This window comes from Cervus canadensis, chromosome 12, assembly GCF_019320065.1.
Source record: "Cervus canadensis isolate Bull #8, Minnesota chromosome 12, ASM1932006v1, whole genome shotgun sequence".
In the NCBI taxonomy this organism is placed as follows: Eukaryota; Metazoa; Chordata; class Mammalia; order Artiodactyla; family Cervidae; genus Cervus; species Cervus canadensis.
Genome location: NC_057397.1, coordinates 155,629 through 174,615, shown reverse-complemented (window position 1 = coordinate 174,615; position 18,987 = coordinate 155,629). Strand labels below are relative to the sequence as shown.

At 47.3% G+C, this 18,987-nt stretch overlaps 1 protein-coding gene across 1 annotated transcript; it reads right to left on the bottom strand.

The window, feature by feature from the left end:
• Positions 1–267: 267 nt before the first annotated feature.
• Positions 268–18,741, bottom strand: GSDMC (gasdermin C). Its single transcript, XM_043483722.1, is given in 15 exon segments — positions 268–678; positions 680–864; positions 1,520–1,593; positions 2,262–2,376; positions 2,696–2,835; positions 4,391–4,450; positions 4,771–4,800; positions 5,140–5,235; positions 8,301–8,412; positions 10,247–10,415; positions 14,059–14,242; positions 15,302–15,522; positions 17,415–17,584; positions 17,659–17,778; positions 18,653–18,741. Coding segments are annotated over 12 exon segments (1,434 nt in total). The 5' UTR covers positions 15,519–15,522; positions 17,415–17,584; positions 17,659–17,778; positions 18,653–18,741; the 3' UTR covers positions 268–626.
• Between the last annotated feature and the right edge of the window lie 246 nt (positions 18,742–18,987).

Below are 18,987 nucleotides of genomic sequence, written 5' to 3'. Positions count from 1 at the left end.
TATGAGTGAATCTTCCTTAAATGAAGGAAGAACTGAACCCACAGCTCAGAAGGCACTGTCTGAAAACTCCCAGGCTGACTGACAGGCACATAGGTATAATTATGTGAGTGTGTGTGTGTGTGTTGGTGGGGGGTAGTTATAAGTTTGAAACAATTCCAGGCATACAAGAACACTTCAGAATGAAAAAGAACTCTTGTTTTAAATATTTATCACATTTCCTAGATCACATGCCTCTCTATCCATCCATCAGTTCACCTTATTTTCTGATATATTTCCAAGTAAGTTACAGATGTCAGTACACTTTACCCAATGCAATTTAGAATGCTTATTCATGAGAGTTCAATCTTTGTGTACATTGCTTTGAAGTAAAATTAACATGCAATGAAATGTTCAGATCTTTAGATACTATTTGTTGAGTTTGGACAAACGCATAAACCTTTAGCAAGATACAGAGTTACAGAGTATTTCCATCACCCTAGAATGTTCCCTACGGTCTTTATCGATCTCTCTCCACCCAAACTGGAGTGGCAGAAGGTGGGGCTCCAGGTACCCTGAGCACAGAGGACGCTCACAGCTGGACCGGGGTGCAGCCAGGCCTCTCTGGACTCAGTGCCCCCAGCGAGGGCTCAGGCCTCGGCCAGTTGCTGCAGCATCAAGAGGGACCCGTACAGGGCAGACAGGCTCCTTGGCCTCCAGGTCCCAAGTCCCCTTGGGGTTGTCGGGTGCCACACTCAGACCGCACTCCTGCAGCAGGCCAAAGGTGACAGCCAACCCCTCTTCCTCCAGCGAGGCGAGGAGCTTGGGATCCAGGGTGAAGGGATTGTTGCAGGGGTGCAGGAAGTTGGGCTCCAGGATGCTCTTCACCTGGAGGAAACAGGGTCAGCTGTTGCAGGCCAGCCTTTGAGGTTGGGAATCAAGACCTTCTATCCAGAGAGCCAGGGCCTCTCGGGGTCATGGGAGAAGGAGAGCGATGGAGTCAAGGGACCCAGAACTCTCATCCTATTTTGACCTGTGGTCAGGGTGAGCTTGGATATGTTTCTGAAAATTGTTGAGCTTTGGTTCCTCAGCTGCCAAATGGTGATACTAACATCGACCTTGCTAAATAGTGTTATCTGCAATTACATGTGTACATGTGTATCTGTGTGCTGTGTGCGTGTATATGCATACATCTGTACACATATGTACTTACGTATACATATATGTGGAGGAAGACAATTTGCAAATGGTAACCGTATGAGAAAAGCATGAGCCCCCACATGTGCATTCCTGTGTGGCTCTTTTAGAACTGTGGGCACCCCCTGCTGGGGTTGCTATGGAGGTGGAGACCCTCCTGAGGTGGACCCCATCCCCTGGGCCTGCTCCCCAGAGGGAGAGGCAGCCAGGGAGTTCCCAGCGGCCACATGGCTCTGTCCCCAGTGCCAGCAGGACCTTACATCACCTCTCTTTCCTCAGGATCATTCTTATCCCGGTTCCCTCACCCTCGTCCCAGGGCGCTGGCCCCTGGGGGTTGATTTCTCACCAGCTCCTGCTGCTGGGGCAGGATCCTCTTCTCCATGGACCAGGCCAGCAGCTCATGTTGGATGTCACTCAGCACTGGGGACAAGGGGACATTTGGGGAGAGAGAGCAGTGAGGAGTCAGTGCCCCACTGTGAACTAGGGGACTCCAAGAGAGGGGAACCCGGAGGCAGAGGAATAAAACCCGTTAGGTGTGAAGGTCAAGTTCCCTCCTGCTCTTGGGATGGTTTCCAGGATGCTCTGTAACACAGTCCAGACTGGAGCCTGGAATCATCCACACCTAGTGATAGGTTGGATGGACTTGGGCTGGTCTTTCTAGGTCCTGGGCTGGTTCTATATCCTATGGTAAATTTATCTCACTGAGCCCTCCTGACCTTGCAGAGACGAATGATATGAGATGAAGGTCATTAGATTTTAGAGAGGTGTGTGCATGTGTGCTAAGTTGCTTCAGTCATATCCAACTCTTTATGACCCTATGGACTGTAGCCCTCTCTGCTCCTCTGTCCATGGGATTCTCCAGACAAGAATACTGGAGGGGGTTGCCATGCCCTCCTCCAGGAGATCTTCCCCACCCAGGGTTTGAACCTACATCTCTTATGTCTCCTGCATTGGCAGGCAGGTTCTTTACCACGAGCACCACGTGGGAAGCCCCCATTAGAGAGGTGGCAGATGGCATCTAATCCCTTCCTTTCGGGTCTAGAGGCCAAATTTGTGATGTTCCCACATTTCCCTCAAGTCATTCTTACCCAGTAAGGCTTCAAGGAGGTAAATGATGTGTCTTGACTCAAGCCACACATTTCTTGAGTTTTCCTGCATCTCACTTAGGAAGCTGCCTGTATGAATCCAAATGTTCCCATCCAGCTAAAGGAGACCCATATTAGTAGTTAAGACAACAACAACAATAATAGTAATAGCAGTAGATATTGTGGTGCAATTCTTCCAGTATCTTTTGAGTTTACAAGTGATTAACTCAGGTAGGAGGGGGAGGGCTCGTCACCTCCCCCAGGAGATTCCAAGCAGCTGCAGCACGTGGGCTGCAAACCCTGGACCTGGTCACTGCTGGGCCTGTGTCTGGGGTCCCCTCCTCAGCCCTCCTTCCCTGGGTATCTGTCGTCGACCTCCTAAACCTGCCCCTTCACAACTCTAATCGGCCTTAGGAAGAGTGGGACCCCCTTCTCACCATGTCTGTGAAGTCCTGCAGAGCCCCTTGGTCCTTGAGCTTGGCCAGGATGGTATGGAAAAGAGCATCTCGAATGTCCCTGGGGAGCTCAGCCACTGCCTCCATTTCCCTGGAAACCTCATTTTGTAGGGACTTGAAATCTGTCCTCAACATCAACATCAGCCCGAAAATGGGGGACAATTCTTTGATTAGAAGGTTTGTGGTGTGATAAGCTGGGCACCTCCATCCCATTTATCTGCCAACCAATAGCATTTCTGTGGACGGCATGTTTGAACTCTGAGGATGAAGCTATCATAATAGGCTGGAAAGGTGGGCAGTCCTAGTGCTGAGAAGGGGCCAGGGGGTAGCAGGCAGAGGGGTAGAAGTCTGGGAGGCGAGAAGGAGATTCTGGAAAGAGATCACAAGAAGTGGAAGAAAATGACCAAGCGCTCGGTTCTGGGTCATGTCTAGAACAATATGGATTCTCATGATGGGCTCTAGAGATGAGAATTCTAGGTGCTCTGGGCCCAGTTTCCACATGTATTGAGTGGAATGTTATGTGGATTACATGAGTTTACTAAGTAAAATGCTTGGGGGGTGGGTAGCACCTGACATGCATAGATTATCCATCTCATCGTGTAACTGCCTGTATCATCTGTGACCACAGACACAACCAAGGCATGGTGTTGGGGGTTCTCTCCTTCTCCTAGGAGACTTCAGGTGGCCTCCAGATGGTCTGCTAAGAGGGAGCAGTCCACTGAGGCAGGAATTTCTGTTTGGTCCATGGCTGTATCCCCACTGCTCAGAATAATGCCTGTTGCTCAAATAGTTTTCAGCAATGGTTTGTTGTGTGCATGCATGCATCCGTGAATGAATGAATGAATGAGTGGGGCTGTACAAAGTATCAGCTGGGAAGTGGAGCTCAGTTTTGTAAGTTGCAAGCACATCACCTTTTGGGTACCTAGCTTTGCAGTTTTCCACCCAGGAAGCCCCAGGTTTCTTCATAAATACTGACCTCGGCAAATGGGTTCCTGTGTTCTTCCTGGAAAGAGTCACAAGGGGTCATCTCGCTTTCTCATCCCCCAGGTTTACTCTTGAGACGTTTTGGAGGGTCCTGCCCTCCTAACACCTCCTCCCTTTTGTTTAACCTCTTCCTCCCCCATTCCAGCCCCCCCCCTCCACCTCCTTGGCCCTCCCAGACCCTTCCCATTCCACAGAAACTAGGGCCAGGCCCCAGGGCAGTGGTGGCAAAGGCAGGGCCATCTGCTCTTCTCTCCAGACGTGTATTTGCCATTAGGACCCCACCCCAATCCCAGCAAACACACACTCACCAATTGGGTGAGGATGGGGCATCTTATGGTGCTTAGAAGGGAAATTAAATTCCCCATCCAAGAGTTAGTCTGTGAGGACACTCGGTTTCTCTGAACTTCTGCCTACTTCCCCGAACTCCCCACTTTCTGTCCATCCCTTCCCCTTGCCCAGGGCACCAGAGCCAGCGCCATGGGTAAGGACAGCAAAGGCGAGCACATGGGACTTGGGTTGTGACGGGAGGCTTTGGGAAGGAATCGGAGCCCACTTTCCTGGCTGTAAGATCACCCACTCACCCATCGCTGATCGCATCTGCCATTTCTCCGGAGAGATAAGCAGAAGGGCTCATTCGCCACGTGTTAACCTCTCCTCCCCCAAAACATGCACACAAACACACACCTTCATTACCTGTCCTGGTATTCAAAGGAGAAAACTGGCTTTCTCTGTGGCCACAAAGGTCTATGGCTTCTGAAAGACAGAAAAGATAGCAGGCTATGGAGGAAGCAGGGTAGTTTTCCTCTGGGTCTGCCTTGCAGACTAACACCTGGGCTAAGCAGTTTGCACCGCTTTTATTAGCATCCAGAGACGGTCAGGGCTCAGCAGGGCCTGGGGGCTTGGCAGAGAACCTGCCCTGCTGAGGAACTCAAGTTCTGAAAAGGCTTTCTGCTTGTCATCATCTGAGATGGAAAGAATTTCTGGATGGGGAAGAAGGCAGGTCAGGAGAGCCCAGGTTATTCCTGGTGGAGGGGTCCAATCCCACTTTCCTGGCTCTGAAATGACTCGCTTACCTGGTGACATCTGCAGCTCCTGCAGTTTCCCTGGAAGGAGAAACAGACATGCTCTCTTAGGCGCTTTTTCACCCCTCCCGTCTCCTGTCCCTCCTCCTCCTAGCCTCTCTAACTCCTCCCTGTTCCCCCTTATTTCTCATCTCTCAGCTGACACGCTGCCTGAAGACAGGGAGCCTTGGCAAGTACCTCCCTCCCTCCCCCACCCACCCCCAGGACTCTACTTCAGGATTCAGAAGAGAAAGTGGCTGTCTCCGGGGCCAAGGGGCCTGTGCCTGGGTCAAGGGCAGGGGAAGGAACTAGGAGGTGGTGGAGGACCTTGCTGGAGGAGTATTCCCTGTAGCACTGAGTGCCTTGTGGGGCTGCTGTAACCTTGAAACTGAGGTCTAGGCAGAGACACTGCGCAACACAGGAACTCATCTTCTGGGAAGGTTTTCCGCTTGTCATCATGTGAGATGAGAAGAATGGCTGCAAGGGGAAGAAGCCAGGTCAGGAGTGCCCAGGTTATTCCTGCTGGATCCTTTCACACGCCTGCACCCACAGCCCTTTCCCTTCACCCTCCGGCCTGAATGGTGCAGAGAGGCCCCGCACACCCCTTCCTGGTAAGGCACGACTTGCAGGCAGGGCTGTGGGGATGCTCTTTCTCCTGAGTCCCGCTGTCTTCGGTTCCCACTGGCTAACACCTAGAGATCTCTTCAAGAAAATTAGAGATACTAAGGGAATATTTTATGCAAAGATGGGCTCAATAAAGGACAGAACTGGTGTGGACCTAACAGAAGCAGAAGATATTAAGAAGACGTGGCAAGAATACACAGAAGAACTGTACAAAAAAGATCTTCACGACCCAGATAATCACGATGGTGTGATCACTCACCTAGAGCCAGACATCCTGGAATGTGAAGTCAAGTGGGCCTTAGAAAGCATGACTATGAACAAAGCTAGTGGAGGTGATGGAATTCCAGTTAAGCTATTTCAAATCCTGAAAGATGATGCTGTGAAAGTGCTGCACTCAATATGCCAGCAAATTTGGAAAACTCAGCAGTGGCCACAGGACTGGAAAAGGTCCGTTTTCATTCCAATCCCAAAGAAAGGCAATCCCAAAGAATGCTCAAACTACCTCACAATTGCACTCATCTCACATGCTGTTAAAGTAATGCTCAAAATTCTCCAAGCCAGGCTTCAACAGTAACATTGAAACTTCCAGATGTTCAAGCTGGTTTTAGAAAAGGCAGAGGAACCAGAGATCAAATTGCCAACATCGCTGGATCAATAGAAAAAGCAAGAGAATTCCAGAAGAACATTCTTCTTCGCTTTATTGACTATGCCAAAGCCTTTGACTGTGTGGATCACAATAAACTGTGGAAAATTCTTCAAGAGATGGGAATACCAGACCACCTGACCTGCCTCTTGAATTCTGCAATGTAGGTTCAGGAAAAACAGTTGAACTGGACATGGAACAACAGACTGGTTCCAAACAGGAAAAGGAGTATGTCAAGGCTGTATTTGTCACCCTGCTTATTTAACTTATATGCAGAGTACATCATGAAAACACTGGGCTGGAGGAAGCACAAGCTTGGAATTAAAGATTGCCGGGAGAAATATCAGTAACCTCAGATATGCAGATGACACCACCCTAATGGCAGAAAGTGAAGAAGAACTAAAGACCCTCTTGATGAAGGTGAAAGAGGAGAGTGAAAAAGATGGCTTAAAGCTCAACATTCAGAAAACTAAGATCATGACATCTGGTCCCATCACTTCATAGCAAATAGATGGGGAAACAGTGGAAACAGTGGCTGACTTTATTTTCGGGGGCTCCAAATTCACCGCAGATGGTGATTGCAGCCATGAAATTAAAAGATGCTAACTCCTTGGAAGGAAAGTTATGACCAACCTAGACAGCATATTAAAAAGCAGAGACATTGTCAACAAAGGTCCATCTAGTCAAGGCTATGGTTTTTCCAGTATTAATATATGGATATGAGCGTTGGACTATAAAGAAAGCTGAGTGGTGGAGAATTGATGCTTTTGAACTGTGGTGTTGGAGAAGACTCTTGAGAGACCCTTGGACTGCAAGGAGATCCAATTAGTCCATCCTAAAGGGGATTAGTCCTGGGTGTTCATTGGAAGGACTGATGTTGAAGCTGAAACTCCAATACTTTGGCCACCTGATGGGAAGAGCTGACTCATTTGAGCAGACCCTGATCCTGGGAAAGATTGAGGGCAGGAGGAGAAGGGGACGACAGAGGATGAGATGGTTGGACGGCATCATTGACTCAATGGACATGGGTTTGGGTGGACTCCGGGAGTTGGTGATGGACAGGGAGGCCTGGTGTGCTGCGGTTCATGGGGTTGCAAAGAGTCGGACACGACAGAGCGACTGAACTGAACACTTAGAAAACATATTTTTGAAAATGAGGCTCCTTCTCATCCCCTCCTAAATAAATAACACTTTGTCATTCCCCACACTCTTTAATAACACTACCGTCTCCTGATGCCCTCTGCACAGTCTCTGGTCTCTCTCTAAATTAGCCGTGGATCCCATCTTTGTCTCTACTCTCAGTAGAACTGGCCCTTTCCCAGAAGCTGAGGTCCTCTGACCCCATGAGACTGGAGAGCTCAGTTCTTTTCTACTGCTATTGACAGGTGGCAAGTGATGCCAGGACCTGGCCTTGATGAGATGTTACAGAGAGGGTGCTATAGGTGTGTGTGCATGTGTGTGCGTGTGCAAGTGTTGAGGGCATCCTCTCAGGCTGTGTCAGGACGGCCTGTGTGTGTGTGTGTGTGTGTGTGTGTGTATTGAGGGCATCTTCTCCCCTTGGACCTCAGCTGTGTCAGGACGGCCTCTAGCTGGGTCAGCATTTGGGAGGGGAGAGAGGGGACGCCAAGGACGCTGAGCTGTGTTCCCAGTGCTCACCATTCCTCCTGGGTATGTGGTTGCTCTTTGATGACACTGGTTCACTGATGTGAAGTCAGAACCCAAAGCGAGGGTGTGTGTATTGGGGGCTGTGCATTCTGAGGCTAGTGAGGGAAAGACATATTAACAGATAAATTCCTGTGTTCTGTTGTTGGAGCTTCCCTGGTCGCTCAGATGGTAGAGAATCTGCCTGTAGTGCGGGAGACCCGGGTTCGATCCCTGGGTTGGGAAGACCCCCTGGAGGAGGAAATGGCCTTACATCTGCAGTTCTGTTTATGACGATCCACTGTCTTATGAGCTTTACCTGGGCTTACGGGGCTCTGTGGCTCCCCCAGGTGAGCTGCCGAGAGCGGCAGGGCCTTGAATGCATAGACACAGTCGGGATCAGGGCTGCTCTTTGCCTGGTGCTAAGGACACCCCACGTCGGCCCCTCCTTGTGTCCATCTCCGCGTGGGACACTGTGTTTGGTCTCCGTGTGGCCATGGTTTGGTCCTGCGGGCTTGGAGGTGGCTGTGGGAGGCTGAGAAATTGTGCTCCTCCCCTCCCCCAGCAGGGAGGGAAGCCAGGGTGGCCTCTGGGTGGTCTCCCACTCCCCCTACCCCTTTCAGGCTCTGCTCACCTCGACCATTCTCCTGGAACACCAGCTGCTTCCTCTTATAGGCCATCACGGTGCCCTGGGGCAGAGTCAGCGTCCTCTGTCTCACTTTCAGACCCGATCTGTCTCCTGTGCTCTGGGTGGAGAAGCCAGGCAACACGGTCATGTGTGCATGAGTTTCTAGAAGCTCACGAGCCAGGACCCAGCAGCCTCCTGCCCTCCCATTCCCCATCCTGGTCCTGATTTCCAGTTACCCGTTTTTTTTTTCTTCTTTGGTCCAGTATTTACCTTCACGTCTCTCAATGTCATGCTTTTATTGCACGTATATGGGCGCCCTGTGGACCAGTCAAGCTAACACATGACACTAACCGTCACATGGAGTTATTCCTGTATTCTAGGAGACCCGAACGACGATTAACATATATCATCATATGATCTAGATGAGTGGGATGGTGGGGGGCTGGGAGGGAGGTTCATGAGGCAGGGGATATACGTGTACGTATGGGCGCTCCACTTCATTGTACAGCAGAAACTAACAGCATTGTAAAGCCATTACACGCCAGTAAAAAAAAAAAAATGTGTCATCGTAAGCTCTTTGTAGATGCTATTATTTTAATTATTTTGGATCTGGGAACTGTTCCCCAGAAACACACACAGTGTCCTCAGGCAACCTCATGAGTCACTGGCTCTCCAGAATCAGCTCTGTGCTTTGACCCCCCAGGATGCCTCCTACCCTCCAGTTGCTGAGAGAATCCAGTGTAGACCAGTGCCACGGGGAGCTCTGACGTATTGAAACACAGGGGTACCAGGCAAAACTGAGGCGGCCGTGAACCAGGGTGAGAAGCAAGCTGTTTTCACAACACCTCAGCCCGGGAGCTGATATCGGAACCTTGCTGGACGCTGCGAGCAGTCGTCCTACGTGAAAGGATACTGGATTTTCTCCTCCTGTTCTCGCGAAGTCCAGATGCCCAGCCCAAGCAGATGGAAACCCAAAGCTGAACATCAAAATGTCCTTCAGACTGGAGTCATGTTTTATTTATTTCAGGTTTCTTTGGAATCAAATCATGCAGGTGGAATCTGGCCTCCCCTAGGACAAGTTAACCAATTTGGGGAAAGTTAGTTCATATTTCAGGCTATTTTTCCCCACTTTTTAGTTCCTAAATCTCTTAAATGAGGACAACTTACACAAAGTATGTTGCATAGAAAACATGTTATAACACAAAATTTCTTTATCTCCGTGAATCTTAGCTGATATTGCATATACTTTAATATATTGTTTAAATCAATTTAAAAGATTATAATTGGCCATCGTGAGTGCGTTGTATACATCACATGTGCTTGAATGTATTTAAATCTGAATCTATAAACTTTCTGCTTCAGGTATCACAGTATTTAGGGTGTTTTAACTGCCAAAGTTTTGTTTTGTGTTAATGATTCCTTGGGCTCCTCAGGTGGTTCAGAACCCACCTGCAATGCAAGAAACACAAATTCGATCCCTGACTGGATTGGGAAGATCCCCTGGAGAAGGAAATGGTGACCCACTCCAGTATTCTTGCCTGAGTCATCTTATGGACAGAGGAGCCTGGCGGGCTACAGTCCATGGGTCTCAGAGCTGGACATGAGTTAGCAACTAAACAACAATTTCTTGTTTCCTCTAGCAAACCACACAAGAATGTAGTACAGCAACTACACTTTAGTAATTTCAAGGATCTATCATTTGCCCAAAGCAAAATATAATCTCAAATAATTAAATCTATTGCCCATTTTATCAATATGGAATAATCCCATGTACTGAAATTAAGAGAGGATGTTAGACAGACTCTCCGGTCAGGGGTCAGGCTTCCTCAGCACATGAGAAGTGGGAGTAATGACCCCACTCACCCCACCCCCTGAAACCAGGTCCTAAGAGGGTCCAGAGTCCCTGGAAAGGGACGCTGGGCTGGCTGTCCCACTTCAGGACAACACAATACCTTGACATAAAAACTCCAAGGGATAGATAATTTGCCCGTGCCTTTCACACTGCTGCTGTCCTGCAAGACGGTTGTGTTGATCAGTTGCACAACCTCTGTCACCACATACAGGTTGTCCCCTCTGGTCCGGCACTCCTTCCGAAATGGCGGCTCTTGATCCAACACTTTCCTAGGGGGCATAAAGGAGGAGGAGGGTCAGAGTGCGAAGGAGATGGCTTCTCAGGTTACTCCTCTCCTTAGGACCTGAAGGGTGCAGAGTCTGTGTGGAGCCCTAAATGGTGGCAAGGTACTGGCTTATAGGCTAAGAAGGATGTCCCTGGTATGCATGATGGAGAGGCCCCCTTCACTTATGGAGGGATGGGTGTGAGAGTATGCAAGCCATCTTCTTAAGGCTTTTCCAAAATTATGTTAGTTCTTTTAGAGGGCAGTTTATAGTTCTCCAGCTCTAGGGCCTCTGACCAGAAGATCCAGAAGTAGATAAGTCTAGATGGTAGAGAACAGTCCTTAGGAGATCCTGCTGTCAAACCTGGGGACCTCCACACCCATCCTTGTCCAGACACATAATCAGGGTGGGATGTGGAGCATACAGATAAAGTATGATGACACTGGGAGGATTTTGGATGATTTTTTTTCTTGACTATTATAGGTGAGTGTTTATGGATTAAACATCCTTGGTAGGTGGGTAGGACTGGCTTGAAGATGTAAGTTTGAGTGGGAGATGTGAGTGGTGTGAAGTCCTGAAGACAAATTTCATCTCCATTTCATTTCTGAGACTCATCTCTGATTCCACTCAAGGTCCCTGCTGGGATTGGTGCCCTGGATAACAGCTGTGTGAAAGCCTGAGAAACTCTTAGATTGCTTTTCAGTGGAGGGGGTCACTGAGGATCCAGGGCTGAGCTTTCCCATTGCCCTTGGAGTGAATTTCAAGTCACTTATTTTTCAGTTGCTAAATCATGTCTGACTCTTTGAGATCCCATGATCTGCAGCATGCCAGGCTCTTCTGTCCTCTGCTGTCTCCCAGAGTTTGCTCAAATTCTTGTCCATTGAGTCGGTGATGCTGTCTAACCATCTCATCCTCTGCCGCCCCCTTCTCCTCTGCCTTCAATCTTTCCCAGCATCAGGGTCTTTTCCAATGAGCTGGCTCTTCACATCAGGTGGTCAAAGTGTTGGAGCTTCAGCAAGAGTCCTTCTGATGAATATTCATGGTTGATTTCCTTTAGGATTGACTGGTTTGGTCTCCTTGTAGTTGTAGAGACTCTCATGTGTCTTCTCTAGCACGACAATTCAAAAGCATCAATTCTTCGGCACTCAACCTTCTTTATGGTCCAACTCTTAGATCCATATGTGACTACTGGAAAAACCATAGCTTTGACTAGATGAATCGTTGTCGGCAAAGTGATGTCTCTGCTTTTTACACCTAATACACTGTCTAGGTTTGTCATAGCTTTCCTTCTAAGAAGCAGTCATCTTTTAATTTCATGGCTACAGTCACTGTCCTCAGTGATTTTGGAGCCCAAGAAAATAGAATCTGTCACCGATTCTACTTTTCTCCCTTCTTTTTGCCATGAAGTGATAGGATCGGATGCCATGATCTTAGTTTTGGTTTTTTTTAATGTTGAATTTCAAGTCAGCTTTTTTCTCTCTGCTCTCAAGCTGCTTATCTGGTGTCTAAGGGCTGTGTTATCTGATATCTACTCATTTCCTGAGCCTCATTTTCCATTACCTTCATCTTGGTTGGCTAAGCTGCAGTCTCCCCCCTCCAACATCTCGACAATACCCACCTCTGCCCTGCGTCATTGCCTTTAACCCCTCCTCTGGATCCCTTTCATCCCACTCTTGCTTGCTTCTTTTATTCTTTAGGTCTGAACTCAACTCAGCCCCTCAGAGACCTAAACTGACTACCCTCCCTCCAGGCATTCTCTGTTACTTCTTTCTGTCTTACATTCAGAGCCCTCATCACAAACTGTGATTACCTTTGTAGCTGAAACACATTATAGCCTCCACATCGCATTTATTAAAAATCTAACTGCCTTTTTATATTTAAAGCTTTGATCTCAGACTTTACTTATCTTACTTGAAACTAGCTGATACAGTTTATTCTAGAAATTTTCTCTTTATTCATCAAGGAGAAAAATGGTTTTTATTTTCTTAGCTCCAGAAACCCAGATATTTTCCTGCAAGACAGTCTTTGCAGATGCTATTTCCAATAAGGGCTGGCAAGACACAAGGAAGACAGAAATTGGGCAATGCCCTGTCAGAGTAACTTCTGTTGAGTTTCTAGTTGCTTCCTTAACATGGGCTTCCACCTTTGTTGCCTTCATAAAAATCTATTTAAACTGGCATCTCGGTTTTTAAAAGGCGTAAAGACTTAAGTTCTTAGAGATTCATTGGCTGTCCATCTTTGCCTGTATGCATGGAGGTAAATTAAATCACTGGACACTTGCAGAGTTTAAACAATCTCAGAGTCTTTGTCTCCTTTAAATTAATATTTTATTAATTTATTTTTTATTGATTATTTCCTCACTCGCTGTACTTTGCCTGTATACCCTAAGTAAAAGTGGCTTTCAGTTCAGTTCAGTCACTCAGTCGTGTCGGACTCTTTGTGACCCCATGAACCGCAGCATGCCAGGCCTCACTGTCCATCACCAACTCCCGGAGTTTACCCAAACTCATGTCCATTGAGTCGGTGATGCCATCTAACCATCTCATCTTCTGTTGTCCCCTTCTCCTCTTGCCTTCAATCTTTCCCAGCATCAGGGTCTTTTCCAATGAGTCAACTCTTCACATCAGGTGGCCAAAGTATTGGAGTTTCAGCTTCAACATCAGTCCTTCCAATGAACACCCAGGACTGATTTCCTTTAGGATGGATTGGTTGGATCTTCATGCAGTCCAACAGACTCGCAAGAGTCTTCTACAACACCACAGTTCAAAAGCGTCAATTCTTCAGTGCTCAGCTTTCTTTATAGTCCAACTCTCACATCCATACATGACTACTGGAAAAACCATAGCCTTGACTAGACGGACCTCTGTTGACAAAGTAATGTCTCTGCTTTTTAATATTCTGTCTAGGTTGGTCATAACTTCCCTTCCAAGGAGTAAGCGTCTTTTAATTTCATGGCTGCAATCACCATCTGCGGTGATTTTGGAGCCCCCAAAATAAAGTCAGCCACTGTTTCCCCATCTATATGCCATTAAGTGATGGGACCGGATGCCATGATCTTAGTTTTCTGAATGTTGAGCTTTAAGCCAACTTTTTCACTCTGCTCTTTCATCAAGAGGCTCTTTAGTTCTTCTTCACTTTCTGCCATTAGGGTGGTGTCATCTGCATATCTGAGGTTATTGATATTTCTCCCTGCAATCTTGATTCCAGCTTGTGCTTCATCCAGCCTAGCATTTCGCATGATGTACTCTGCATATAAGTTAAATAAGCAGGGTGACAATACACAGCCTTGACGTGCTCCTTTTCCTGTTTGGAACCAGTCTGTTGTCCCATGTCCGGTTCTAACTGTTGCTTCCTGAGCTACACACAGGTTTCTCAAGACAGGGCAGAGATGTTTATGTCTTGGTATTATTCAGTGCCCAGCACATAATAGCGCAGTGATGGGTAACCACTGTTTTAGTAAGTGTGTGTAAGATAATGACTATTAGTTGCGTGAATGAATGAATGCATGAATATCTAAGAAGAGCAGCATGATATGGGATGTCATTTTCTTCATTCTGAACCTCAGCAACAAGCTCTGCTGGATGCCTCCTTGCCCACAAGGAGAGCCCTTGGGGCTCCCTGACCCGTTTTTCCTCTCCCCTGGCCTCACCTCTCCTGGAGGTCTTCCCAGTCGCGTGGTGAGATGGTAACAGACTGAACCTCCAGGGAGCATTCATAGGACTGGGAAGCCTTCCCCGACGCACTCACTTCTAACCCAGCAGTCACATCCACCTCAGCTGCCTCCGTCTGGACCATTTTGTCACTGAAGAGGAATTTTCCTGTCACTACAGGCTCTGGGGATAGAAAAAAATGACCTTAGGTTTAGCCAAGAATTCACTCTGGAACAGCTGGTGTGGGAAATAGAATAACTGAGTCCTCTTTTTATCCTAACCCTCTTTAAAAAAATATATATATATATATATATTTGTGAATTTTTATTTACTTAGCCACTCCCCATGGGATCTTACTTTCCCCATCAGGGATTGAACTCAAGTTCTCTGCAGTGGAAGTGCAGAGTCTTGACCATTGGACCACCAGGGAAGTCCCTACCCCATCCCTCTTAATCATGTAAATCTTAGTGGAGAAACCAGCTGATCATTTAAAGTTTTAAATGTAAATTACTGCTGAGGACAAGCAATACATCTCTCCAGGGGTTGGATAGCAAGGGATGATGTCCTGATTCCAAGAAGGGATGATATCACTTGCACGCAGATCCAGGAGAGCCTGAGCGTCATCTCTCCAGGCACTGCGTCAGCCCCATGGGGCAGCATACCTAGCAGAAAATGTTTGGGGTTTAGAGCCAGGCAGACCTGATTTGGATTCCAGTTCTACCAGTTCCCAGGTGTGTAACTGAACAAGGTATTTTGTTCAGTTTCAATTTGAAAGTGAAAGTGAAGTTGCTCAGTCCTGTCCAACTCTTTGAGACCCCATGGACTGTAGCCTACCTGGCTCCTCCGTCCATGAGATTTTCCATGGCAAGAGTACTGGTGTGGGTTGCCATTTCCTTCTCCAGGGGATCTTCCCCACCCAGGGATCGAACCCGGGTCTCCTGCATTGCAGGCAACTGCTTTTACCGCCTGAGCCACCAGGGAGATAAATTTCAATTTATTCTTATGCAAATGGAGCTATTAACCCCCACTTCAGAGGCTGCTGTAAGGATTCAGTGTGCTAAAATGTGTCTGGGTCCAGCTAATTAGTTAGATTCTCAAAGAAGCCTGGCTCCTTGCCCTGTGCCTTGAGGCAAGGCTGGTTTGGCATCTACCTGCGCAGGTGTCTTAGGGGTTTCTTGGGTGCTCGACTGTGAGCGCCCTTGTGTTTTACTCCTTACCACCTTCACCCCTCGTTGACACTACCTGGGACTGAAGAACTTGGCTCCAGGATGTCCGTGAGGATGCAGTCAACTGGAATATCAGGTTGTTTCCAGAACTGAGAGAGGATCCTCCTCTTCTGCCGCAGTAAACTCAGGAGACAGAATTTGTTGGCACTCTGCGGGTTTTGGATGGGCTTCAGGTCTTTGCCTCCAAGCTCTTTGACCAAATTCTTGTTGGTATGCTCAAACAGGGAGGTCATGATGCTGGGAGCGTAGAGGGGGATACAAAGTTCATTTGGGAGAAAGGGGGCAACCTCTGATAGATCCTTGATGTTTTTCCCCAAAGGAATCGACATGATAAGAGATGAATTTAGGTCTTAAACCAGACACAGAAGGGCAAATACTACAAAATCTTATTTGTATGCAAATTTTAAATAGCTAAACTTGTGGAAGAAGCAGAGAGTATGATGGTGTCCAGGGGTTTAGGGGGGAAATGGAGTGATATTGGTCAAAGTGTTCAAAGTTTCAGTTATACTAGATGAAAAAAACCATGGAGATCTAATGTATAGAATGGTGACTATATAGTTAACACTATTGTATTGTATACTTGAAATATGCTGAGGACGTATCTTAAGTGTTCTCATCACACGCGCACAACAGGGAGTATGTGAGGTGGTGAAAGTAGAAAGTATTAGGTGCTCAGTCGTGTTTGACTCTTTGCTTGTAGCCCCATGGCTTGTAGCCCACCGGGCTCCTCTGTCCATGGAATTCTCCAGGCAAGAGTACTGGAGTGGGGTGCCATTCCCTTCTCCAGGGGATCTTCCTGATCCAGGCATCGAACCCATGGTTCTTACATCTCCCGCATTGCAGGCAGATCCTTTACTGTCTGAGCCACCAAGGAAGCCCATGTGAGGTGGTGGGTATGTTTATTAGCTTTATTATGGTGACCATTTTACAATGTATATATGTATATTAAAATATCAAGTTATAAACCTTAAGTATATAGAATTTTTATCATTTATAGCTCAATAAATCTGAAAAGAGGACTAAACAGATTTATAAAAAAGCACAAAAAGGAAGTAAATCCCAGGCAGTTATGTAGATTGGAGCTCAGAGCCAAGAACTGCCCTGGAGATCCAAGTGTTTGAATTATCTGTGTGTAACTGAAACCAGTTACCACTTCCTGGTGTAGCACTTACCACGTACTGCCAGTGTAGTAAGGATGTGTGTATGCATGCTCAGCTTTGTCTGACTCTTTGTGACCCCACGGACTGTAGCCCACCAGGCTCCTCTGTCCATGGAATTCTCCAGGCAAGAATACTGGAGTGGGTTGCCATGCCCTCCTCCAGGGGATCTTCCTGACCTAGAGGCTGAACCTCCTGCAGATTCTTCACTGCTCAGCCACTAGGGAAGCCCAGTAATGATGCAGATATGAATAAATAGTTAATAGTTGGGTAGGCAAAAATGTGAAGTGCATTTTTCAGACCACATCGAGCGAGAGCAATTCATTGCTGTCTCTTGGGGAAATAGGAACAAGATTTTCCAGTTATATAGAATTCACTTTTTGCACATTCATTGAGTGTTGAATAAAGACAGAATTTTCAACAATTCAAATAAAATCCCTGATGTGACTTTCAGTTTTGTCTAGTGTGGGCCCTGGAAGGCCTCAATGGACAACAGAGAGACACAAGAACAAAAAAGGGTTTTCTCAGCCTGGGCCTGGATAAAGATATATCAAAGATACATCCCTGAGCCTTACATGCTTGCAGATTGTTAGCAGGAATTCTCTTTTACTAATGGGAACTTTGGAGGAAGCAGTACCTTCTCTGGGGGTCACATTGTGCTGTGCTGAGTCACTCAGTCGTGTCCGACTCTTTGCGACCCCATGGACTGTAACCTGCCAGGTTCCTCTGTCCATGGGATTCTCCAGGCAAGAATACTGGAGGGGGGTTGCCATGCCCTCCCCCAGGGGATCTTCCCGACCCAGCAATCGAACCCACATCTCTTGCATTGCAGGAGGATTCCTTACCGTCTGAAAAACCCAAACAAATGCACCTCTGTTCATTTCACAAATCTACCCTGAACATTTCTGTCTCTGGCCAGAGTGTAATCTCTCCTCTTCTTGTTCATCCCCTGAGTCTCCAGTTAGAACTTACCAGGCTGTGTATTGTTTTGCCTTGTAGAAAAGATTCCAGTTGAGTAGGGTCCCTTCAGACCTTCTGATGTCAAGCAGAGTTTGACAAACTTCAGAGAGTAGATACACGTGACTCTACTCACTGTTTTCTCTCCACCAGTAAGTCTCTGACTGAATTTCCAATGCAAAATCCTAGAAAAACAAGCATACGACTGGCTCTCTTTTCTTCCAGGAGACTAGGTGAATTCTGGATCATGGAATCTTACCTTCTTAATTCCTTATCAGCCAAAAGTCTGTGGAGTAGAATCAGGCAGTGCTTGGTTCTGTATGTACTACGCTGTCTTGGAGCAGACTGGACAGAGATCCTGGGAAGTGGTGCTCTTTCCCTGGCACAAAGAGAACTGGCTGAACAGGTCTTGTATTTATGCATTTATTAGTCATTGTGACTGTAATAACACACCTGGCTTACATTTTATCTCAAGTGTGCTGTATGTAAAATGCAATCCTGGATCAGCAAGGAAGGGCCAAGAGTAAGCAATGCTGATTTAATGAAGATTTCAGAGGGGGGCGAGGTGGGGTAGGGGCATTGTACAACACAGGTTAGTTTCTTGACAAGTCTCCACTAGGCATCTTTTCAGCTAAGCCTTTTCAGAGGTTTTCATGTAGGTCTTTCCTCTCAGCACCGCCTTCCTCCCCCTGACTCACGCCTGTGTCTCTGTCTCTCCATTCCTGTTTCTGCTCTCCTGGTCAAGGGCTTGCATATTTCTGCCATTTCGCTTCTTGGTTTCTGTTCTGTCGCACATTCTCTCTTCCCTTTCTTTTCCAGGGCAACCTGAGCTTCTCAAAGCCCTCCCTCACTGACCTACTCAGTCAGCAGCCAGCTGCAATTTCTAGTCTCTGGGTCTACATTTTCCTACATACTGTCTGGACTCCAGTGTCAGGGGTTCAGAGGTTAGTAAGACAGAGTGCCTGATTCCAAATGCTTACCTTTACTGTGGGGGAGACAGACAATGCCCATTTTAAGACTGGCGAAGTAAAGAAGATAGAGGACAAGCATGTCCTCACAAATGCACAGAAATCACATTTGTGGACAGGTGTGTGTGTAGTTTGTGCTGAGTTTTCAGCTGGCTCCCCTCTGTTTGCTGGGATTCATGGTTCCTCCATCTCGCCTTCTTGCCTCTTCAATCTACTTTTCCTTAATGTCCTGTGCTCACTTCACTCCTTTGCCAGGATTGCCCAAACAATCCATCTTGGAATTACCTTTCTGATGTATACGTTGCATTTCCCGATTCTTTCCGAGTGTCACATTTAAGAAGCCAGGGTGGGCACTTAGTCAAACCCCTTTCTTTGTCACTGTTGGTTCTGCCTTCACAGTAGACCTGGGTCTGAAACAGGAGGGAAGAGGGCAGGGCACAACTGTTAAAAGAATGACATAGCCATAGGACATGACATGGCCAGTTAGAACCAACGAGGTCCAAGGAGGTGGAAGAGACTGCCGCTAGCCTCAGTATATGCTCCTTGCAGCGGAGCAGCAAGCTAAATGACACACCCACAGGGGCCATGACAGTGCTAAGTCCAACCATAAAAGGTCAACC